The 26,696-nt window shown below is 33.3% G+C and overlaps 1 protein-coding gene across 1 annotated transcript in view; it reads right to left on the bottom strand.

Annotated features, from left to right (window-relative positions):
- Positions 1-565: 565 nt before the first annotated feature.
- LOC143251655 (uncharacterized) overlaps positions 566-26,696 on the bottom strand; it is a 104,758-nt gene continuing 78,627 nt past the window's right edge. The window contains exons 14-17 of the mRNA XM_076502916.1: positions 12,979-13,809; positions 4,688-4,771; positions 2,554-3,079; positions 566-699 (exon numbers count right to left, since the gene is read on the bottom strand). Coding sequence (XP_076359031.1) covers positions 566-699; positions 2,554-3,079; positions 4,688-4,771; positions 12,979-13,809 — 1,575 coding nt within the window. The remainder of the gene's footprint in view (positions 700-2,553; positions 3,080-4,687; positions 4,772-12,978; positions 13,810-26,696) is intronic.

Here is a 26,696-nt window from a genome sequence, read left to right as displayed (position 1 = left end):
ATCTCTACTGTATGTTTATACAGCATTGCTGGTGTAAACTAGGCATCTTGCACATGCTAAAGTTATCTATGTTTTATGCAGAAACTTTTTATTGAGACATCCAAGGGGTAATTTTATCCAATCAGAGATAGTCTTACTTAAGGAAGTCTGGTTTCCATACAGATAGCATACCAGACTCCAAGAAAACAAAACAATAACATGCAGAAAAAGAAGTTTGATCATGACCACTTGAGAACTTATAAGAAAGGTTCAATGGTTCAAGAACTTTACACGGTTAATAGCAAGCTAAGATCTATTGAAAAACTCTGTTTACACTGAAATGGAGAAAAAAAAAAAAGACATCTTTACAGTCACTAAAGATTTTTATTGGCCATAAAGGAACAGCTTAACAAAACAAGAAAAGAAGGCTGATAACTGTGATGCTGCTATTTAGCAAAAGTTTAAACAATAAATGAAATTTGCCACTGTGAATGTTTATTATAACATAAGACCAGCCATGTCTTAGGGGCTATACTGTCTTCCACAGACATCATATGAAAGATTCTCCACCTCAAAGGGAAAAGTTTCAAGCTGCTGCTGAAGCATATGTTGAGGAACTCGTTAACATACTTGCTGTCACCTTTTCTAACAGAAACTGCATAATGACTTTCAAGCTGTTAAGCCCAGTGAACCTTCTTGCAGCAGTCTTGTAAGGAAAATCTGAGATCAACACTTTGGTCAAGAATTATGAAGCATTCCATAGATACATCATCAGCCAAAGAAGAGTGGGTTTTACTGAAGAATGTGATGCTCCAGTAACAATTCAAGAACATGGATTTGGCAGTATTTTACAAAGATTTCCTTCATGACAGCATAGGTTTACTACACCTGAACAAACTGAACTTACATTTCCAGATTTTTCAGTTGGTTGTAAGAGAGGATTTAGCACCTATAATCATATTAAAATGAATGCATGTAACATGCTTCATGTGGATCATGTTAAGACACTGATGACCTTGTCCTTTTCACTCTAAACCATTAGTCCCTTTACTTTGAGAAAGCTTTCATAGTCTGGACTGCTACCAAGGATAGAAGACATTATGCAGCTATGATTAAGATCAATCTGACTAACCAACAGAGTAGCAAAGAGGGAAGCTCAACCTCCAAGTTTCATAACTATCCACAATCATCCATGAACAAAGGAGTGAACAGGTTGCAAACCCCAGCTATCAAGTCCCATAAAGTGTGCGACTCTCCAATGGATTTCTCTTTGGTAGTGACTTTCAAACATAGTGATTACATTGAGACTTTGTTACAGCTTTTGTTTCTAACAGATCAATGCATGTTCAATACAATTTTACAGTACTGCAGCAGAGTATTACTTACTACCTCAGTCATATAAATTTTAATGTAAAACAGTATTGATGATTATTGCCAGTACAATTTACATATAGTCATTTAGTTTATATCTAGTCTTATTCGTGTATTAATTTACAAAATAAAAATGTTTCTCAACATAAATTCGTCTTTTAAGAATGATAACTTTGAGGCATCGGTTATCAGAGTAACCAAACCATAATTATTTATGCTATATAATATGGTATAAATATTTATGGTGTTATTACTCTGATAACAGATGCCTCAAAGTTATCATTCTTACAATCACAGTTTCATTATACTACTATCATACCTCAAATATAATACATTTACATTCAACTACTTTGACATACACATTAATATAAGCTTAATACTTACTTTAAATGTTGTGGCTAATGAAATATGTGTGTGTGGCTAAAGGATGTTTGTGGCAAGAATGAGAAGAGAGAATAGTAACACACATAAAAGAAAAACAGTGTTATAACTATTATGTTTTAATTGACTTTCTACCTAAGACAAGAAGGGATAAAACTAGTTCTATCAGCTTCTCAATCTGAACACCAGATGAGAAACATTCAAACAGATGACAAAATTAAAAGTACTTTGTACTGAACACAGTGAAGTGTAATACATCATTTGGCAGATTAAAATTATGTCTTTCTATTGGTTAAAATTAATGTAGTAAAGAAGTTAGCCATTTATTGGTAATTTGTAAAAGAGAGGATGTGACAAATGGACATGAAAATAGGTATGATTTTCTAGTTTATGGCTTAATAAACAAACAAGACAAGTGTTGTGTATACAAAGTGCTCAAGTAGCATGATGAGAAGGAAGGATATGTCACAATACTACTGTTGGAAGGGTGTAGTTTAATGCTACTTGCATCAGTACATGGGTTTTGTGCTGGGGTAGAAATTTCAGTCAAAGGCTTAGTGCATGCACAAAATCTTTATGGCAGTGGTGTAACATATTAGCTATTTATTTTGTGGTGAGGTAAGTGTTAATTCTGGATTCTACTTTTCATTTAGACATACATAGTCATTGTGTACATTTAACATTAAGATTATATTTAAATCTACTCTTCATCTACACAAGACAGTGAAAAGAAAAATAATTATTTACTAATGATACTCAGCTATAAAGAATAATGTGTATAATCTGATTTGTAGAAATAATTCAACTTATGACAGCACTCACCAATAGCTTCTTTCAGTAATCCCTCATACTCAGCTTCTTTTGTCTTGATTTGTCCTGCAAAATCTTGAACCAGCTGTTTTAATTTACTTTTAAATTCATTATCTTTTTCACACAATTTTTGTTGGAATTCTTTTCTTATTTCATTGATCTCTGATGTTTGAACATTGTCTAGTTTATGAAAAATGGACATTTCCTCCTTTAATGCTTCCAACTCCCATTTGAGTTTTTTATTTTCTTCTTTCAAATGTATCACATTTTCTTTTTCTTTAAATTCAAGTTTTTTGTCTTTTCTACATTTCTCCTTTTGTTGGTATTTTGCGAATTCCACTGTAGAACCATTTAACTCTACCTCCAAAGAAAGTCTGGTATTTTCTTCCTTCAGTAATCCTATTTGATGTTGTAGTAGCTGAAGATCAGATTCAGCTTTTTCTAGGTTTTGTGAGACTGTTGCTTGATTAGCTTCTGCAAGAATCAAGCTCTCATCTAACTGATTATTCCTTAGTTGCAGTTCATTTTCCATGTTGGACTTGAAAAGTTAAGAGCAAATCACAAGTAATAATTACTAAACAATCCATTATTTTTAAAGGTATGGTATCTATATATGTGTTTAATTATCTCTTAACATATCAAAAAGTATCTACATATAAATGCATAGCTATATACCTCCAAAACATTTTAACAACATATGGAATTTCAATTTTGGATAATAAAGAAAAGAAAAAAATGTTTTGAATACACTCTTGATCATATGATATATTAATATAGCTAAAAGAGGAACACTTGTCCTTTTTTTAAACAGTTTTCTCAATACACTCTCAATATAATAGTGAAATGTCTAACTATTATTTATTCATTAATCATTATAGTTAACAATATGAATTTTCATTAATTACATAGCAAATGGTAATTCAAGTAAAAGACACAAAAATAGAGTAACACCTCAAAGAAAATGTACCTCTTTTACTTTCAATACACACATGTATACTTACTCTAATAAAGACCTGGTACCCAATTCAAAATTTGCAACAATTCTGTCACTGATACCAAAAATCTATATAAATAATATGCTTGCACTTATTTGTCCAAAACTTGTCTCACAAATTTCTGAATCAAATGCTACAAATATCGTATCAATTAGTCAAACTTTTTAGTCAACATGTATGCTGTGTGCTATCATCATGTGATTACTGGCTTTGATTTCTTTTTTTTTTATTTGCAAAATATTTCACACACACAGCATTAACTAAACCCACAAGTAACTTCTTTGAAAAAAAAAATTAATATTTTACTAAATGCAATTGCTATGAGTTTTCATGACTTATTTAGGTCTAAAATATGCATGTGCAGTAAACTAAAAACCATATACTTATCACTTTGTGAACATACATTCACATGTTTCTGCACATTAACGAAGTCTGCTTCACTACAATTTTGCGGAAATTTAGCTTTGGTTTTTTTCATAAACTGTTATAAACACCCTTTTTTCTTTAATACAGGTGTCACTCTTCATTTTTGTGTGCTTCTCTGTTTCAACTTAAAAAATCATGTTATACACTGAACACTCAAACTGTTCCACACAGAATACACTATTACAAATACCATTACTCTACATTACTGTTTACTTTATATGCAGTTTTATTCTACTTATTTTCTCTCTAAAGATTTAGTTATCAAAATTATATCATATACTTTCGATAACATTGGAATAAAAGAGGCCTACTTTCCTACTCAGGCTGTATCTAATGCAATATTACATGAATGAGGTATTTAATTTACTAGTTAGTTGATCCTTGTTGCTGTGACTTGAGATTTTGAAAGTTCAAATAAATCTTCCATATTTATTATGGTCATTTCATTATATAAAATACTTCATCATTTCAATGGCATTGTTCACACAAATGTGGTTATAAAATATGCATTCATTAAACACTTTAAAACTGACTAACATCTTGTTACACTTTAAGTTATGGGAAATCTTATTTGATAGCTAGTGCATTGTTCAGTTTTTCAAATCCTTTATTAAAATACAGTAACAATTCATGTTTCTGAAGAAATCTTCAGTTGAATAGTGATTAAACAGTACATACATATACAGATCAACTATAAATTTGTATCTTAAAAGAAATATCCATACTAGTTTAGATGATTCATAGCCAATCACCTTTCTTTTTTCTTTGGAATAATACTCTTTAAAACACCTACCCTCAGTTTCAGTTTTCTGAAATATACAAGAAACTCAAGGAATAGCTAAATAATTATAAAGTCCTAATCTGCTACATACTTAAAATGATTTCACTACATTCTGGGTCCCCAACCCTCTCCAATACATAATCTACAAAAAAGTAAAAGATTAAACCCTAATTAAAAAAAACATTAAATAACATATTAAAAGTAGCCAAGACATATCAATGGTTGGTAAAAACATTTCCTACTTCTTAACATAGTTGATAATAACAAAGCAATATAAATTAAATAATTTTATGAAAGAAGATATGGTAATATTCATATCACAATAAATTATTTTTAAGTGATCAGGCTTAAGTAACTGTTTTTGTCTTTATGCAATTCACAAATAACTGTTTGAAGCACAATAATTAGAAATTGAGTTCAATTGTTGCATAAACCACTATAAATTATTTATAAAAGGTAGTGGTAAACTTCTGCATATTTTTCAGTTGTGAAGCTATCCTTGAAGGACAAAAGATTGATAGAATCTATTTATGTTGGCTTGCATGTTTTTCTTTGACAAATATCTCAAATTCTATTATTTAACTATTAATTTTCAGGTCCTCTTGGATAATATATCATATTTTCAGTTCCATAATCCATTTTAAAAACTCTTGTCACCTAAAAAAGTTACCTTGGTTTCTATATTATTTTATTTTCATTTTACTGTTTTCTTTTTAATGTGTTTACTACCTCATTCTAGACTTCTAGCTTTGAAACTTGTTATAAGTGAGTGGCTATCGTATTCTAGGCATTTATACATCCCTTTTAGTTGAGTTTTGTTGTGTTACTCTGAACACACAATTTATCCTAATATATTCTCAAGGTTCTTCAAAAGTGTTCTCCACCAGTTCTTAACCCACACAAGGTAGAATTCATTGTGAACTGTCCAATTTTCTATTCACATTCTGTTGGATTTCTATTTCATTTTTGGTTATGGGAAATTTCTAAAATTTGTTTTGTACTATGGAATATTATTAAAATGTGTTATCCAATAGGAAGTAGCCATATTGAATATTGAACAGCTCCATTTATGTGTCTTTTATCTTATACCAAGAATGAAGGCTATTAATCAGTGATGACAAGAAAACCCACCTGTAGAGAAAAATATATATGTAAAAACAGCTGGTTTGGGTTGAGAAAATTTTTACGTAGATTAAAAAGATAAAAATGTAGATAAAAATAATGTACATAAAAATTTTTCTCAACCCAAACCAGCTGTTTTTACATATATAATGAAGGCTATTGTTTACATAAATGATGGCCACAATGAGGAAGTGCAGCAACCTTCTGCTGACTATATTCAATGATCATATGTTTATACTTCCAATAGTCTCACTGATAGATTCACCAAGAATTATTGCTCCATGCTATTATGAAGAATACTGTATTCAAATAACATTATCTCCACTTTGTTAGTTTTATTGGGGGATGTTTCAAGCAGCTGCTTTTTGATAAACTTTTGTCAAAAAAGCATAACAAAGAGCAATTGCTAAAAATATTATTGAGTTAAAAAAACTTTTCATTTAGTGATACTACTCAGCTTTTTTTTCTTGAATCTTAAATTGCATTTTGTTTTTGTATATGAAATGTAATGAAAACTGTAAAATCTTGCAAGGAAAAGAACCAGTCAAATAACAGTTATACATTATAGTGACAGTGTTTTATCACAGTAGGAATGAACTTCAACTTTAATCAAGCTATATTTTGTATTTTGACAGTCTTATAGGGTGAAAACAAAATGAGAAAATGTTTAAACTTCAGTGTTAGATTCTGAGTATCAGTGTAGTGTTATTTTAACATGAAATGTTTTTTGTTAGGTATCAACATAAAGATATCCTCAAACTTTCTAAGGTCTGCTATAAGTTTTATGCATAATCCCAATGTACAAACTCATTTTTCATACCTACATGTCATTAGTTATTTAGACTACATCTGTGATGAACCAAGTCACTGAAACATCATTAAAACATTTAATAGCAGTAAAATTAGATTTTGCATGATTTTCTATTCACATTTATACACTTAGTATTGCAAAACTGTACTCTATAAACCAATGACAAAACTATTTCAAAAAAATGTTTTCTGGTTTAAATAGAACACACAAAACGTTTGAAACCATCCAAGTAAATACTTTTTAACATCAACCCTATACACAGGTTTAAAAACAAAATCTTAAAATGCTGAAAATTAATCTGTAAATCTATTCATTTTCATCACTGTTGATTTTCACTTTTACCCTTTGCTCAAATTGACACTTGGAATATAACAACAGCTCAATTCTTGAACAATGATTTAGCAGACAGTGAATACCACCTAAAAATTAAGAGATTTTTCATAATAAAAAAAAACAACTAAAACCACCACTGGATCAGATATAAAATGCCTTCAAGCTAATAACTGAACTATGAGTTATTTACCCTTTCCACAATGAAGTGGTGTAATTTTTACCTTCTCACAGTGGAAATACTTAAAATTATATGAAACTTAAAAAGAATATACTAAATAGAATCTGTAGTTTCAACTTAAAAACTTCATATTATTTGATACAATGTTTTATGTTGGGAAAATGCCTTTGAGACATTATTATGAAAACATTATCTTTAGCTGTAGAATTTCACTGGAAAATTTTAAATATCCAAGTATTTTCAACTCAGTTTCCAGTTATATCTATCCCATGCTTATACAGCACATCACATACTTTCTTGTTTTCAGTGGCCCAAACTGATGAAAATAGTGACACATTCCACCAGGACAGATTGTTAATCTATCAAAAATAGCCTCCACCTATGTTAGTACCTATAACATAGCTGGGTATATAGAAACAATTGGGGTAAAGTTTCTTGCTCAAAGACACAATAGGTTGTCAGCAACCACTGAACTAGCAACTTTACAACTACTTGTCAAAAGCACTACCCCTGATTGATATTAATTAACATATTTCTTTTAATGCTTTTTTTGCCAATTGTTTTCCAACTAAAAAAATGTTAAGTGTTTTATATTATCCTAAAGAATCATTACTATCTCTAACATCATAATATAGTAATAATGAAATCCTGTACTATAAAACTAGTCTAAAAAACAGGAAAAATTTATATTCCCAAAAAATGATGGGGTTTTAGTAACTTTGAACCTCTTCTTTGGAAAGGGCAAAAACTGTTTAGTTCATTGTTTCAAAACTTACTCTCCAAAGATACACAGAAATGAAAGTTTGAAAAATTTAAAATTTTCCTTTGCAAATTACACCATTCAGTATTATTGATGAATTAGCAAACACTTGATGTTTTTTGTATTTGTAGTTTAAAGAGATTTAAAGATAATAATTTTGCATACTTTTATTCTTTATACAACAAGTGAATTTTGTTGTTTCCCATTATAAAAAGTGTACTCTGAAGAAAGTAACCTTTGTTTCATTTTCAATAATTTTTATCTCTTCTTTTCTAGCTTTTCAGTTTATGAACTTACACTGAATTTTGAATTCATTTAAAATAGCCTAAGTAGCAAGTTGCTCATTTCAAATTTTTTATATGCAACTAACCACAACTTGCAAAACATTTACACTTGTTTTCATTCTCTTCCCTTGGATTTTCATATATGGCATTTAGGCTATGTTTTTTGTTGGCATTGTGTGTTATATCAATAAATCCTCATTTATTTGAAATAATTTGACATGGTCAAGTAAACTTATGTAGATGCAACTTTATTTAATTAAAATTAAGTTGTAGATAGCCAGCAACTTTTTCTACTTAATCATCTGGTATGACATTAAAGAATTCTGGTCAATTTCAACAATTCTGAAGACAGTTAGCTGACTGACAGTATTATTTCATAATCCTGTAAAAACAAGGTAAGTGACCCTGAAAAGTGGAAATAAAAATACACCTTTGGATAATCTAGTAGAAATAGTTAAGATAATTACAGGAGGAAGGCAAAACTCTCAGATGTATACACTGCCACATCAGTTAAATAATGAGATAAAAGTACTGGGAGAGGTCTATATACCAGTCCAAACAGTGATCTCCAGCAGGAAATTCAACTGGGCTGATTATAATGCAGAAAAGAGAAATATGATTAGATATGACTTCAAAGAGAATCTAAAATAAAGGTATAAGTACAGGCAACAAAATCTTCAAGAGCCTCATTGAAAATTACAAAGATCGAAATCTAATTAGAAAAAAAGAGAATGAGCAGATGAACTGGGGGAGAGGGGGGAAGTTTGTTTGACAGAGTGGTGGGTAAGAAGAATTGGTCTGAGAAAACAGAGATTGAGAAATTTGACTATGAATAAACAGTGCAAATTATTCCGATTGATGATGTCTGTAGGTCAGCAGCCACAAAAAATAAACTTGCAGGTAAAGGGATACACGACATATAATAGTCTTGTTACAAACAGGTGTAAAAGAAAGAACATAAAATCTGAATCTACCTGTTAAATAATTGGAATGGCAATTTGGTACTAATTACCCAAAATGATGCAAGGAATCTGAAGTGTATTTGGGACTCAAAAGTATGTAGTCATGATAATTGGATAGTAGTTGATAAGAGTGCTGTAAACAACGGCAATCGTGGAATAAACAAAAACCTTTGTCAAAAAGCCAAGACAAAAAATAAGTTATAGTTGACACCACTGACTGAAAAGGGTTCAATCACCCTACAATATATCACTGTCAATATGCATGTCATTATTTGAGGTTCAAAGTGATAATCCTATCCTGTCCAGATAAAAGGTATCTATTGCAACTAAAGATGAGGCACTGGCAAAATTTTTAGTAGATAAGTGTTCCAATAAGTAGCAATCTAAATGAACCTTAAAATGTAACATTTATTCTGTTGGTTGGTCGTTTGGCATTTATTGGTGCAAAGTAACTGTAGCAATGCCAAGGTTTTGTGAACAATATACCCAAACACCTACATCAGACAATGTCCACAACACTCACTGTGAACGTCCAACACTAGTGCTCAGTTGACCCTAGCCCATTGGACCCTGGGGAGACAAAACGAGGCTGACTGTTTACAGGAATTCTAGGCCAAAGTGGAATGTTGGTGTTGGACCCCTTAACCACCCAAATCTTCTATTCTTCTTCATGTGTCATCACTCATGGTAAACATATGGTTGGATGTTCAGATCCAAGAGGAGGTAACCTGAAAAAACAAACCATGCACAGGAATCAAACTTTAGGGGAATCTTTTGGAAGAATCAGTATGAATTGAGACAATGAACCTGCTACCATAGACATCACCCATGGAACATGGCAAGCTGGAAGGATGATAAGACTAGCTCCAAGATAGGAGATTCAAAGTTTAGAAATAAGAAACCCAAGACCATATGCTTCCTTTATGAAAAACATACCACCACCACCACAGGATAGGATTGAAACCTGATGATTTACCTATCTAAAAGCACAGACCGTGATACGTTGCCTGTCAGAAAGCAAGAAGGATGAAAACATTTTGTAGAGAATCCTCACTGTCCATGCAGTGAACAAGGTGGCAGTAGAAAACCTAGGCTGTTGTAATATCGTGAGTTAACCCTTCAAGATGTGAAGAATGATCCTGACTAAGGAAACTGGGGAAACCAGGAAATACAGTGCATGATCCCTGATTGCTTAAACACCAATAAAAGAGTTGCTTGTGTTATCTTCACAAAGGCATTAAGAATTTGAGTGATACCCACATTCCCAGAAGAAAAAACAACAACATCCATGCAGTGGGAGAAGGAGAGATGAGTAAAAGTGTGGCATCCTATTCTATGGTACTGAGCAGGATGGGAGACTGCTGATTGAAAGACAAGATGAAAAAAAATTATCCACCCTCACAACATATTGTACTGGATCAGGAATTGGTGACAGTCTCAAAAAAAAAAAAGCTTTTCTGGGTTGTATCTGAAAGTTGAAGCATGATGTGATGTTGCCAGCAGTAACTAGTCATCTAATGGAATGGTAAGTGCACAAAACGATAGAATGAAGGGAATGAGAAAACCAATATGATGCAGCATAATCCATGTTACACCTACATGGGAGAGAAGGAAAAAAACCCATAACTGCAGTACTTGACCCTTATGCAATACAAATGCCAATAGTGGTGGAACTCTATCACTAAAGCAGAGTTCAGATAGAAAACTACAACCACGCTGAGTATCTACAATCCTAGTAAAAAAATCAGCAGATGTTGAAGAATAATTAATTGTGAAATATGGAGAATCTAGACAATTATAAAATAAAGACAAGGAAGGTTGATAACTGACACCAATCTCCTGTCTTCATTAGCCCAATAAATAACATGAATAAAACCTTTCGAGAACTAGTTCAACTCTTTCACTACTCCTAAACTAACCAGGCTCAGGTAACTGATGAACTGCAAATCCTGATGAACTGCAGGAGACAGACTGGGTAGATTATAGTGGGGAAGCTGTGAACAAAGCAACCAATTGTGATCCAAGGACCCACAGAGCTTCTGAATCAAAGATAAAGATTATCCCATAACCAGAAATTCTTGAAACCAAGCTTCTATAACTCCTGAAGGTATATAATAACCACTGCTCCTGCTGATAGTCCAACTAAGCAGTGGAATTCTGATTACCAATGTAATCAACTGAGAAGTTGATGTCGATAATCTGTACTCATAAAGAGGGGCAAAACTACGACTTCCTTAAGAACCAATGAAATTCAATAATCTAACAACTGGGAAGAATGTAGAAGCAAAAAAAACTGAAGCAATATGCATGCTAACAATGAATACAGCTTGTCCTCAATGAAACTGGCAATCCTGAGTGTCTTCTAACAAAGTGAAATAAAAAGAAACAAAATGTTTAAGTTGAATTGTAAATTTGTAGACATCAGAGGAGATAGACTTATATAGATAAAATACATACTCTGCCTTAGGACCTCAAAATTCAAGGAGCAGATATTATTTGAGGGTCAAGAAAACTGCCTTCACTTGGTGGTGGGTAAGCAAAATCAAAGTTCCAATGTGTCAGATAAGGCCAAATTGTCCCTTCATGTAACTAAGAAGTATATTTTCCAGCATGTACAATAATTTCCATGTACAGAGAAATGTGGGAAAAAAAACAAACAAACCAGATCTTTCAGTCATCAATTAAGTTGCAGTCTCAAAAACAACTGGGAGAAAGTCCAAAACATCACACACTCAAAGAATCAACAGAAGAAAGACCAATCAATCCATCTCTCATTTTTCACAGGTCATTTAAAAACTGTGGTAAAGTAAGTTGTTTTGTTAGAGCAAAAAATTCTGGGCCATCTGTCACATCCACCCTAGGGAATCAAACCTCAAACTGGATATCAGAGATGGTAGATGAGAGATCCAATTATCCTCCATGCCAAATATAATAATTAGAGAATTTATACCATAATTGGCTTGCTAACTGGAATGTTTTTAAAATTATTATTATCATTATGAAAACAATTAAATAACACGAGAATGTTCAAAGTACCTCCAAATGATAATATAACAAAGAAATCCATTTGTGAAACTTTGTCAAGAAATAGTGATAAAATTAACCTAACAAGTCACTTATATACAGTACCATGATAAAGGGTGCACTGATGTAGAAGGAAAGTATCACAAGACAAACATTACCAAGGGCAATTGAGTGAGGCAACTGAGAAAAAAAATCAGAGTAATGCTTAGATAGGCAAAGAAAAAACCCTGGCAGTCAAGTAACAGCTGTAAGTGGCAGTGCAGTTAAGTATATTTTGGAAACAGAGTTTCATTTGTGGTTTTTCAGACCATATGCCATGAGGTCATAAAATGGTGCAATAAAAATGAATGTTTTACTGATGAAACTTGAGACAGAAAAGAGAATTATATTCTCAAGAAATGGCAGCTTCTTATCAAATATAAAATTATGGATAGACAGAAAAATTCAAAATAAATCTAAAAAGTGTAATGTTTAAAGGCAAAACTGAGCTTATAGTACAGAATTGTAAATTTGAACATTTGTTTTTACTATCCTTGTAAATTACATTACATAAATGATACTAAACAATAAATTATAAATTCTACAATATTTCTGGATAAACAATAGTTGAAAGAAAGTTAAATTTACTAACATTATTTAAACTTTAAAACTCGATACTTACCTATGCATTGACACCCGATAGGTTCTAAACCAATCAGTTAAGAGCCAAATTTACCCAAAACCTCTTACACTCCACAGAGTATCTAAATTATTAAACTTACTAAAGCAGATCTGTATTGTTTTTCTAGTTCCTCCAGCTTTTTATGATGTTCAGATTCCATGAAAGCAATTTTCTCGTTTGCCTCTTCTTTTTCTTTTTTTAACTTTGAGATCATATTTCTATGATCTTGGTCACATGTTTCTACAAATAAAAGTTTTTCAAAACCTTCATCATTCTTTACATGTTTAAGTTGGTCCACAAAATTTTCTTTTTCTTTATATTTCTCTAATGTTATATGAGTGGTTTGCTTTCTTGTTAAGTTTTCAATCTGTGAAATTAACTCATCCTTTTCTTTTTGGTGATTTTCTTCCAGCAATGCCAATTGTTCATGATGGGCTTTTAGATGCTCCTCAGTTTTCTTCTTTTCCTGTTCAATTTCTCTTTTAAGTTCTTTCAATACTTCAGAGTTTTGTACTTCACAAGTTGATAAAGATTCTTGATGACTGGACAGAAGTTCATTATATTTTATTAGTAGTTCATTAAATCTATCATCTTTTTCAGACAGTTTTTTTTTAAAACTGTTTTCAGATTCGACACTTTTGACCTGCCAATCCTTACCTTCTTCCTCTTTTTGCAACTGTAACTCTTTTAATTTCTCTTTCAATTGTCCTTTTTCCTCCTCTAAATGGGCAAGTCTTTCCTCAAGGTCAGCAACTCTGCAATATTTCAGAATTTGTTCTTGAAATTTATTTTCTGTTGATTGTTTCTCAATCATTAATTCATTGATCACCTCTTTTAGAGTGAGGACTTCTTTGTTATAAAGAGTTTCAGCTGCAGAAAATTTTTTCTGGTATTTTTCTTCACTATTTTCTTTCTCAGACTGTAGTTCCTTCTAAAAATGAGAGAGAAAACAGGGTAAGAAACATGAAATTGATGTAAACTACCATTTATTATCTAAAAAAAATGAGTTAATTATTTACACACCTTATTATTTCTGGCAGCATTTTTTGTTAATTTTAGTTTGATTTATAAAACAACTTTTTAAATTAACATAAATATGTTATTTATAGCAAACAAGGTAATAATCGATGAAGGGGTTGATGAATCATTAAAACTGCTTATATACATACAAAATCTTATAACCTTAACAATCAATGAAAACATTAATTTTAATGAATCAACATGGAACAATAAGAACCAACTGCTTTATAAAATCTGCTTAACTGAGAATAATTATCTTTCTATCTCTAGTGATTGTTCAAATATTTTATTTTTTACTGCATTACAATAACCTACTACATATTAGTTAAAAGAATGAATCAAAACTTTTTCTTCTTCTTAACTGGCATTCATCTTTCTCAAATCATACAGAAACACTTACATGACAAAAAATGTTATTCACAATCAAGTATTGCTACTGACATACATTAAGTAGCTCATAAAATTGTATTTTGACACTTTAACATTTCTCTATGTTGTAAAGTTTCCTTCCACCTTAAAGCAAAAATGTAAAACCAGTATTAAAAAAACGAACTTGTAAGTTCAGAGTTAAAGACGAGCCCTGTCAACCTGGAAAAAAAACCCAAAAAACAACAACAAAACCTATCCAGCTCATCTGTTAAATCAAACCTCAATAAAGATGCAACAAGATGTCTATCTCCTGTTGGTTTGAAGGAATCCAAGTTTCAAAGATTATTTGACATTAAAAGAAGTGGGAAAGAGAGATGCATAGAATTTCCCATGAAGGTGGTACTAAAATAAAGCTTACAGACATTTAAAATAAAATTGGACTAAAATACATACATTTAGCTAGATTTGTCTGTTTCTAAATGTGTACAAAGAAACATAATGGGCAATTTACATATAATTGTCCATAACTGCGAACTGATAAACAATAACAGGTCTCTTCAATTATTTTTTTAAAATAAACTGGACTGGAAAGAAGTAAGAAGTAGGTCAGCTAAAAGTATTTATTTCACATATTTTTAGGTAACCTAATAATATTATACAAATTAATGTTAGTACACTGAATAAATTTCAACAGGTGAACAGTTCTTTAATAACAGAACAAAATAATATTTAAGGAAGTGTCATTACAAACACTCTCATGTGTCTGTATGACACTGTAGAAAGAGTATTTTTAAATATAAAATTACTATACATTTTAGTATTGTTAAGTACTTATTGTATTACTCATGTACACTGCTACAATGACCATGTATGTCTTAATCACAAATCATTTAATGATTATTATGTTTGTTCATAGTTTTGTTTTTTTACTTATTTTCTTTGCTGACTGTCAATAGGCCATGCTGGATGTAGCTCGTAGGACACCAGTTAAAGAGTCCTGGACTAGAGAAATCTAGTCAATAGCACCCACTTTTAGCAACTTTTATTCTGATAGAATAGTAAGATTTTACCAGCATACACCTGTCTCTTCAAAGTGTGAAATCAGTTTTGTGACAATGCATCATGATGGATGAACCATGGAATAACAGTTCAAGCATGCTTACCACCAGGATAAACAGCTTTCAGTTGAATATGAAACAAATACTTTGAAGCACAGAAGGGAAATCTTGCTTTACTAATTACCTAATCTTTTTTTGAGTGTGCTACTTGTTATCTGAACAATAGAAAGCTGTGAATTTCATGTATTTTTATTTTCAAAATAATTTTGTTAAGAGTGTAACATAGAAAATTAGCTAAGAAAACAAATCTAATGGAGTTTGAGTAAATTCTAGTTAATTTGAATAAAAAGTGGCTGGGTGAGAGAAAGTAACAAATCATCATTACACCTCTATTCTTAGAGGTTTGGTTAGAATTCATTTTTTTTTCCATTACAGTAAAGAAACTGAGAGGGCATAACAATTAAAATTTACAGATAAGGTTAAACTTTGGTAGTTTTAGTTGTACTGAGAACGTTGAGATATCACAGTATGCAAGCATATTATGTGTTTACAACACCTTTATGTAGTATATTATTTACAAAATTTCTGCATATAATTAGCATGTATTCTTCATTTTGCCAAAACCAAGTACCATAGGAGAGCATCAACAGCAATAGAGAATCGGGTGAAAAGTAACTATGTTCCTCTTGCCTAGTTACTCATGGTACTAGGTCATTTAGCTAGGGTGTCACATAAACTTCCTCATGAGTTAGCTTTCTTTAATGTAGAACATAATGTTCAGAATTTGAAAACAATTTTTTTTCATTTACAAGTTACATGATGCTCCAGGTATATTACATCCCTTATGTTGAAACAGGGGTGACTCCAAGTCACAGGGGTGGCACCAGTACCCCCCAGAAAAATGGAATTGTTGTAATTAGTATATGATGTTATGCTTTCTCAGTATGGAACAACATAGAAATGTTTACAGATTTTTAATATCTATAACAAAACACAGACAGATTTATCTTCAGCCAGGTTTTCACACTATACCTTCCTTTTTTAACTTATGTTGAAAATAAATATTGTTTCACTGTGTCGAATATGCTTTGTCTTTTTCTTCATATAAAATTCAGTCCAGATTAAGTTAACTTATATCAAATGCTTCACACTATTCTGCAGTTCAATGAGAATTTATTGATTCTCAGAATATCATAAATTGGTAAGAAAAAACGTGCCATAACCACAGAATTTGTTTTTATAAAGCATCTGTTTTCTCTAAATAAGTGTACCTGCTTATACTCTTCTGAACCCTTGTTATTTGAGCCTTCATGCTTGAGGAAATGGCATCACCTACAAGACAAAAAGAGGTTCTGGGACAGACAATTATTAGAAAGAATTTATAGGGTCTAAAAAATGTCCACTCCTTCATGCTGCTGTGCTGTAATTGGTATAAGACTGTAACATAGCATAAGCTTCCTTCTTAGGTAACCCCATTTGTATTTTTGTTAAGTTTGGATGTAGTGTTCATAAACTAAACAATTCAATCTTTCTGACTCTGATACATGGACACATAAATTTGTAATTGGTTAAGTTTTCTTATATGAAAGATTAATCTAGATGTTTTAAGATAGTTGGTATTCCTATTGACAAATCAATTAATAGCCAACAGCTGCCATCTCCTTGCACTCAAATCTCAAAGAGTGGAGGTCACATCCAAACCTGACCTTGATAAGACAATTTCTAATTTAACCTTTTCACTTTTGGCATGTGTAATTTGTAGAGAAGTATTGTACATTTTAATTTTACTGTGCAGCAATACATACTGTAACTCTGAGATTTTTTAATGCATCTTCTTGAAAACTGGTGAGGTTTTGTTAAAGATCACAAATATCTTGCATCCAAAGAATGATATTTTGAGTGCAAGGTGATTTTCATTCTTACTATAAGAACATTGTTAACTTATAGTTAACTTCAACTTATAGTTTTCATATTTCATTTGAATAATCCTTAAAACCCTTAAAAAGAATATCAAAAACTCTTTTAAGGTAAATGTTTATATTTTATTTTCTCTACCATATCACCAAATCTAGCTATTATCATCATTAATGCACAATGAAATAATTAAATTTATGAAATAGACAAAAAATTCATGTATTTCAATCTTTCATAGAATTTATTTAATAATTCTCCTTTTGTTAAGTTTGTAATTTCAGGTATTTTCTTTCCTTTTCTTCTCCTTTACCACATATTATACATCTTGACATACGTCAATAGTGTTCTTGAGGCATATTACAATATCTTTGGCAGAGATATTTCACGTTTTGGCAAAATTCTTTTGCACCATATAATAGTGAAAGCCTAACCCAAAAAACTTGTGCAAAATATAATGTATATTTAAAAAATATTTAAACCTTTCAATTATCCATTTTAAAAATAACTAACACATAATAACCTAAAATATAAAAATAAGACCTAAATACAACTTAAACAGTATCTCTAATTGTAAGAAACAACTAAGTGCTATAGCCAATCAAGCAGCCAACAATACTACAGTTAGTTAAACATCGTCTGTGATAACAACTGCACACCAACTTCAAAATAATCATTGCTAGATTACAGCATGAGTTCTTTATAATGACTATAAACATGCACATGCAACATCTACATCTAGGCTATAAAATACAAACAAATCTGTTCAAGGTGGGCATGGCACCTGCCAGGGATTAACAAAATTTATTTCCTGTTTCAATTGCACTCATTTTTCAACTTTGAAATGTACAAGTCAAATAGTTAAAAAAAGTGTCTTTTCGTCTAGACAGTATATCTACACAACTACGATTGTACTACTGAAAATACAGAATGCCAAAGTAGAGAGTCAGTTTGGTTTGTTTTGAATTTTGCATAAAGCTATGTGAAAGCTATCTGTACTAGCTGTCTCTATGCTAGCAGCAAAAGACTAGAAGGAAAGCAGATATTCTTTACCACCCATCACCAACTCTTGGTCTACTTTTTTACCAATGAACAGTGGAATTTATCATCACAACATAATGCTCCCATAGGTGAGGGGTAGAACATATTTGGTAGGATGGGGATTTGAGTCCATGACCCATAGATTGCAAGTCAAGCTAGCTACACACCTGGCTATGTCAGGCACCAAAGTTAACAATTTTCATAGCTCATTGATAATATATTTGAAGTTTCTAAAAGTTTCTTTTGAAATAAAGGATTTAAAATTTACCTAACATAAAACTTGAAAACATAATATGTATTGCAATATTAATTTCATTTACATCTACTGATAGTAAAGGTGTTTAAATTTTGAATGAAACATAGTGACTTGTATAGAAAAGTATTTAATGAGTCACCTGCTGTGAAAAGGTTAAAGCTATGTCTGATAGTAAAGGTGTTTAAATTTTGAATGAAACATAGTGACTTGTATAGAAAAGTATTTAATGAGTCACCTGCTGTGAAAGGGTTAAAGCTATGTCTTTTGCCATAAAGCAACTTTTAACTTCAACTGTATTGTAATGTTTTGCTAATTTAAATTTAGCTTCATTTTAAGATCTCAGCATATTTTTATTTTCCATTTAACTTTCTTTTTAATATAGCTTGCATAACCACATTGAACTGGAAAAAAGAAATTATTACAAATTCCTCACTCCTATCTTACCAGTACAACAGCCCCCTACTACAAAAATTTGTCCCTATTTTGTCTTGTGTTTGTAACTTGTAATGCTGTTGTGTGTATTCTGAATCTTAACTCTTTCTTTACAATGAACTCAGAGTTCAGAGACAAACTCTGTAACCTGATATTCTCCAAGCCATTATAGACCAAGGATACCACTGTTGTTGAGGTTTTTGCTCAGAGCAAGTGAATGGACACTATTCAATAAATCACTGAGTACTTGCAGGATAAAGGACATACAAGTTGCAAGAGGTTAAATTGGGAGCTGATGAATGTTTGTCTGTAAATAGAATGGCAAGATGTAAAATATAGTCCTCTCTTGGACTTTTGAAATACTTGAAATGTTTCCATAGCCGTCACTGTACAATTCTGATCTCAGAAGAAGAAGAAGGAAAAACACGGAGATTGTCTGGTGCATTCAGAAAGGCTGATGAAGTTATTCCCACTTAAGACTAAGCCTTAGAAAACTGAGTATTATTTGAGCAGTGGGTAGGATAAGGAATCCAAGAACAAGTGAGACAGGCTTGATAAAATCCCATGCAGATATGTGCTGACTGCGAGAGAAAAAACCCCATCTATGGTTGAGAAGGTAAAGGACTACTGTTGGTTAATGAACCCTAACAACACAAGCTGTTTTGCCAGCAGGCAAGGCAATAGGGTCTTGTCAAGGAAACTAGCAAATGGTGGATCACTTGGGTTCCTCTTTGGGACATATACCATTGAGATGAGTACCAAATACAATGTGGTGATAGCACATGACTTCACCAATATGAACTATTTTACATTTTACTATCAGGTGAGACACCAGGTGCATGTAGAGAAAATCTGAAAATCTCCATAAGTAAAAGTGTCCAGTACTGTTGTGAGTCAGAAGCAAAGTACAACTGAAGGAGGAGTTTCAACAAGAATGTTTTGCTAGCAAACAATGGTGGACAAATACACACATAAAAACAAAAGATTATCAAGCATGAGAAAAGCTGAGCTGAGAGTTAGAAATTAAAGACTGTTGGTAGTTGAGAGCTACTAATAAGAGCTGCATCAGCACAAGAGGAGATAAGAAGAAGCCTTTCTATTAAGAAGCATTCAGCCACCTTGAGAGTCAGCAGCAAGGTAGTATTGTTTGTGAATAAAGGGAACTGCATTACCCATCTTCCATGCAATGAACACTTATGGAAGACAAAGCATAGGGTAGTAGAGATTCTCTCTCTCAGAAGCGAGGCAACTTTCTAAGACAAGCATAATCTGTAAGGCAATCAGAGGTTCAGTAAGACTCCTTGATGAGATGCATCCAGTATATCCTTTATAGCCTCAGGGTCAGAAGCTCAATGGAAAGAGTGTGAGGCTTAAAGATATTACTTATTTAACATAATACTATACAGTTTGAAGTGAACTGTTACCATACCTGGGAGAAATAGAAGACAATAAATTCACATAATAAAAGCAAAACATATCACTTTCATAATGTTAAAATTGCTGTCAAAAAAGACCTAAACCATTTCTTGAGGCATTTCAGGCAAGATATTGCTTAGAATATATAGTCTTAGAAAGAGATAACACATAAACCTAAAGTTGGACAGCCCAGCACTTGATATTATTTAGTATCTGATGAAAGAAGAGCTTGAAGACTGGGAAATAATTGTAGGTGAGATGCACCAATAGTTCTATCAATGAAAAACAAAGCCATACACTGAGTAAGGTTCACATTCAAGGCTTGCATGAGGAATCCTTCAGAGAATTCAGTGCCTTTGTAGAGGGTCTGTGTCATTTACATGGGAAAGATTTTCTTGCAATGACATTCGCACAATGCAAGGACATTCTTGGCAACAAGTTTGATGACAGAGTTGAGTAAGTCCATGAGGCATCACCTAGGGGTATGAGATATTTGCACCTTGATGGATGACGTATTTGTAATGGTGAGGTTTAAGGTAGTCACCTCAGAAAAGTCACAGAAGAGAAGGTAACCAAAGGCAGCAACTGTTGTTGATAATTCCAATTCTGATCCATCCTTCTCAAACCAGTGCCTCAGACTTAGCTTGGAATTCACTGAAAAGAGAATTACAATTAACATTTCATGGGACAGATGAACTGATTTCTAGTGAATGGGCAGGGTTATCCAGGCCATCACCTAATGTTTGTGTCACAGCAAAAGCAGCTAGTGCCTTCTCCTGGATGTCACTCAATTATATGCCAAGAATATATCCTGCAGTGAAATATTCAAGTATTAGGTTATCCGTAAGTAATGTCTGATTTTAGGTTCAGAAAAAGAAAAAAGATTTCAAATGCTTTTAATGTTATTTAATCAAAAGCTCAATGGACAGAGCGTGAGGCTTAAAGATACTACTTATTCAACATAACACTATACAGTTTGAAGTGAACTGTTACTATACCTGGGAGAAATCCAAGACCATACATTCACATAATAAAACACACATTTCATTATTATTAATTACTTCCCACCCATGATTCAAAAGCTTCCAAATGCCACTTCCATAAAATTCTTGGGGTTTGGAGGAAAAGAATGCAGAAAGGATACTTTCGACATCTTCATGTGTTCCAAGTTATTTTCCATCAAGATAGTTCTGTAAACTCCAGAATAGATGATAGTCAGATGTGGCAAGGTCTGGAGAATAAGGAGAATGTGGAGGTTTTTCCCAGTCTACCTCTTTAGTCTTTGCAGATGTGACCCTTGCTGTATAGGAACATGTATTATCCTGGTGTAACACAACACCTTTATGATTAATCAAGGTAGATCTTTTTTTTTTCAGTGCAACATTCAAGCACTCTAAGTGCTGACAACATAATTCTGATGTAACTGTTAGATTGAGTCAGAACAACTCAAAGTGGATCATACCAACAATATCCCACCAAACACTTGACAAGACTTTCCTAAAGTGGTGGTCTATTTTGGGCTGTACTTTAACCAGTTTACCTGCACTGAGCCATTGTCTGCAGTGCTTAATATGTTTATAGAATATTAATTTTTCATCTCTAGTCACTAACCTGTCCAAAAGAGGCAAGCAACTGTCCACTCTTTCTCTAAAGTTGGCTTCTGCCAAATCATGGGGGACCCATTTTCCAAGTTTTGACAACTTTCCAAGATGTAGCAGATGACAGTGAACTGTTGAATGGTTTTACTTAAGCTTCTGTGCTGGTTCAACTATTACAGCACATTATTCATCAAATGCAGTCAGCAGCAAGTCATCATTAAACTCAACAGGGTGACTTGAATGTGGCACATCACTTAAGCTGTAGTCACCTGATCTGAACTTCTGAAAGCACTTTCAACATTATCTTTCATCGAAAGACTCTGTACCATAAACACCTTCAATGTTTTTTGTAGTTTCTGCTGCACTATTGCCTTTTTTAAACTCATACAGCCTAATGTGCTTCTCAGACACATCCATCTTCATAAAGGTTTATTCTAATGAATGATCTGAAAAATTTAAGTTGGGTTAGTTTCTTTTATTTATCTGAACATTTTTATACACAACCTACTACATATTTTATTCATTAAAGCCTTCTACATAGAAATGATGATGCACTTTCTGTATTAAATTTTCAGACATTACTTATGGGATAACCTGATAAAATGCCCAAAAGTGAAGGCAACACAGATGGTGAAATTCTCCATCCTAACCAACTGCACAGCAAGTGAAAGAGGCCTGCTACTTATTTTAGTATGCCCACTAACTCATGAAAGCACAGTAAATAGTTTGTGCCATAAGGTGTGGTTTTCAATCCAGATCTTTCAGAGCTGTGTATTGCTTTCCAGTAACAATGCATGGTAGAGGCAGTGAAGATCGTGGTTGACAATGTAGTTCCTTGGATACCAAATTGTGTTAAACACTACAAGTGATGCCACCAACCTGGCCAGTGAGCACTCAGTTTGTTCTTCTTAGATGCAGCATATTAAATGTGAATGGAGAGTCATATCTTCAACTAAGTCTAGGCCATATAAACCACAGAATGAAGGTTATCAATGCAGAGCTCGGTTCTAGCTCTGGAATCCTTAGAATGGGTACACTACACAAGTTTTCTGCTAACTTTGCTTGTGTCATTAAAAATTGACTCAGGGACAGTAGACTGCTGTTGGATATGCAAGTGATATGTCATAGTCAACTGAAGAAGAGATAATGTGCATTACAACCTTCTTATGTGGCTGTCGAGCTAATGCATGCATGACATACACACAGTCTTCTGTGTAGAAATGTAATGGAGATAGCAATTTGTCTATTAAGAAACAGAGACTTTGAGTTGCTCTGTAGTTGTGGAAAACTGGCAATTAAAAACAAAAGCAAAATGGAGTGACTGATATCAGCTGCAAAACTAGTATTGGTTCAGCCATACAGTGTTTGAAAATGAATATTGCAGTAAAAGTGCATCTGAGAATGCTAGTTAAGAATTGCAGCAATAATCTAGACTTAAAATAGTGTCAAAGTCCAAATGCCAATCTTTTTTGCTGGACAGGATAGAGTATTGGTTAGTCGGTTGGTGTTTTATGGTGCAAAGCAACTAGGCTATCTGTGCCAAACACCTGGCAAAAAGTTAAAATTAAAATTACATAAAAAGTTCATAAAAGGAAATTAAGGTAAAACAATGCAAAGCTTAATTTTCGGATTAAAAACATAAATAGCATTAAATCCAACTTTCACATCTAGTCTACAGCAGTACAAGAACAACTACAGTAATACAAGTTGTAAAGGGCTTTCTGTAGCATAATTCTAATTATCATAACTCACCAAGAAGACTAACAGTTAAGTTCAAAAACCATTGTTAGTCACCTGAAGTTGGTCTTTCCAGTCCTGGTTTCAAGTTATTTGACATTCTGGCCATTTTCAGAACGTTTGTTTGTTTTTTGAATTTCCTGTAAAGCTACTTGAGGGCTATCTGCACTAGCTGTCCCTAATTTAGCAGTCAGACTAGAGGGAAGGCAGCTAGTCATTACCATCAACCTCCAACTCTTGAGCTATACTTTTACCAAGAAATAGTGGGATTGACAGTCACATTGTAATGCCCCTATGGCTGAAAAGGTGAGCATGTTTGGTGCAACAGGGATGTGAACCCGCGACCCTTAGATTATGAGTCATACACCTTAACCCACCCGGCCATGCCAGGCTCCTTTTCAGAATGTAAAGTAATACAAGGTTTAAAAGACTTGTAGCAACATTTTTAATTATAACTCATCAGGATGACTAATGGATAGTTCAGAAAGCAGCATTAGTCACCTGAAGTTGGCACTTTGAGTCCTGGTTTTGAGTTATTTGACATTATGGCCATTTTCTAATTTTAAATTGAACTAGATGGACTTTCATTCTTAAAACAGAATCACATTAAAAAAGGTCTAATATATAAATTTGAAAAAACTTAAATAGCATTAAAGAGACTAATGACCTATAAGAAACTAAAAAACTTTCTCAGGTGGACAGCGTCACTGTCGCCAATAACACTGTCTAATGTTATGGATAAACATCAGGACAGAACATGTTTAAATGGTGCTGTCATTCAGATTCATAACAATGGCAAGACAGTAAAATGTGGATTACTGCAACTTGAGTGTTATACATACAATACATTGCGATACCAATCCCAGATAAAATAAAACAATGAGCTAAAAAAAACTGTGACCAATGCATAGTCTAGTTAGAACAACTTCCTCTTTCTGGTCTTTACAGAAGCATTACAGCCAAAGTCCAATAGAGGGTTTTATTTGGAAAAGCTTTTATTCACACTGCTCACTGGCATGGAACCGAGCCTTGAATACAGGACCATAGTCCATGTATTGGTGTCAGAGCAGACAGATTTAGCTGTGGTGTTGGAGAGCCTGTTCCCATGAATACCAACATGGTCTTCTATCCTGAAAAACTAGATAGAAGTAGATGTTAAAGAGAAATAGGCCAGTCAGTTTTGAATATGAGTGAAAACAGGGGGATAACTAATGTGAAGCGATTTCAGGGCCAGTAGAGAACTAAGCAAGTCATATAATTAGTCCAGTTTAAGTACTGCTTAGCTTTTATGTGATCCAGAGTAAGAGAAATGGTTTACTGTTCAGCAGTGAACACAAAAGCTGTAGAGGGGATTCTGCATGCAACTACCAAACCACAACAAACCATGGCAGAGCTCACAGGGAGACGACAACTGTTCAATGAGAGCATCAACATCTGATTGATCATAGGTCTCTCCAAACGACAGGTAAAGAGAACAAACAGAGATGGTATGACCCAATAAAACATGGATGGTTACAGTCTCCAAGGGTCTGTTGAGTGGCAAAGATAGGGTGCGTACAGACCAATCAACCAACAGTGCCACCCTTTCATGCATTCAGTCTATCACACAGCCTAATATTTTTGTACAAGGTGTACTGCTGAAAGTTGACTGGATTGGCAGGTTTAAGAAACATTTTCTGTAAGGAAAGACATACAAGATTGTAGGAATCAATCAGAGCTTTGATGTCATCCAGATTAGAACATAAACCTTGGCAGTTCCATTGCATCAAGTAGGCCATTTTTTATGTGTAGGTGAATTGGGTGGAGAGCCCTTCTGTTTATGACCACGTCTTTTTTCTTTATTGTCTTTATTTGAGGGAGATCTGTCACTCTCCTTGTATCCTGCCCTGGATCATTTGGGCAGGTCTTTGTTGTTGGAAGAGGATTCCAGCAACTAAGGATTTGAACAAATGATTGAATCTTGGGGTGGAAGTAGAAGATGCACCTGAGGAAATGCCCATACCTAGAACAAAGAAAGTGAATCTTGGGGTTTACTGGAATGTATATTAGGGACAGGCAGGTGTTGAAGTTGATTCATCAACTTTTTTAACCATGTAGATCAAAATACTTTTCATTTGTTTTGAGAATGATTCTTTTGGAGACACAGAGAAATCCCTCTGCACTCTCACTGTAGGGGAAAGAAGTGCACTAGCATACATTCAAGATGAAGTGGTGGACAGCAACTTTCGAGCCTCAGGGTAAGTAATATTCTGAATCATTTTCAAAAGCTGCACTTCATTTTCTTCCAACCATTTAGGGCAAGAACAAAAGTAGGACAGTTGAGAGCCATTTAAATTGATTCAATGACAGTCCATTTCACTCTCATAGGCATCATGGTCTTTGCCACAGCAACAAACGCATGTCAAGTAACCATGATATGATGTCTGCGATTGACCAAACCACTGACACTGAAAACATCTGAGAGGGTTTGGAATGTATGGCCATACCTTGCAATTAAGGTAAACTGAGTGAAGCTTCTTTACTGACTTTGGAGAGCCAGCAAGTCCCTCTAGTCCCTTCTGAATGAAAAACTGAGACATCTGCCCTAAAGGTTTGTCTGAAAGAGAATGTATATAAGAAAATGAGGTGCAGGTGCTACAGATGTTGAATATTACTGCTCAGAATCTTCCAGATGTGGTCGTTTACCTATGAACCATTTTTTATGTTTTATTTAAGTTTTTATTTGGAGGATCCATAACAGAAAAAGAATATTTCACTGACCCCACCATGGAGCCCTATGAGAGGATGCACTACAATGCCAAAAACAGACATTACAGCAACGCCAGTGTTTCGTGAGTACTACACCCAAACACAGGCATTAGATGCAATGTGCACAACACCTGTTGAGAACATCCAACATTGGTACTTGGTTGACTCTAGCCTAAGTGGACCAACCAACTGACCCTAAGGTTGGATACCCCAAGGCTGCCCATCTACAGGA

Source organism: Tachypleus tridentatus, chromosome 6 (genome assembly GCF_004210375.1).
Source record: "Tachypleus tridentatus isolate NWPU-2018 chromosome 6, ASM421037v1, whole genome shotgun sequence".
Taxonomy (NCBI): domain Eukaryota; kingdom Metazoa; phylum Arthropoda; class Merostomata; order Xiphosura; family Limulidae; genus Tachypleus; species Tachypleus tridentatus.
Note: the sequence above shows the minus strand (reverse complement) of the source record. Positions and strands in the feature narration are given on the sequence as shown.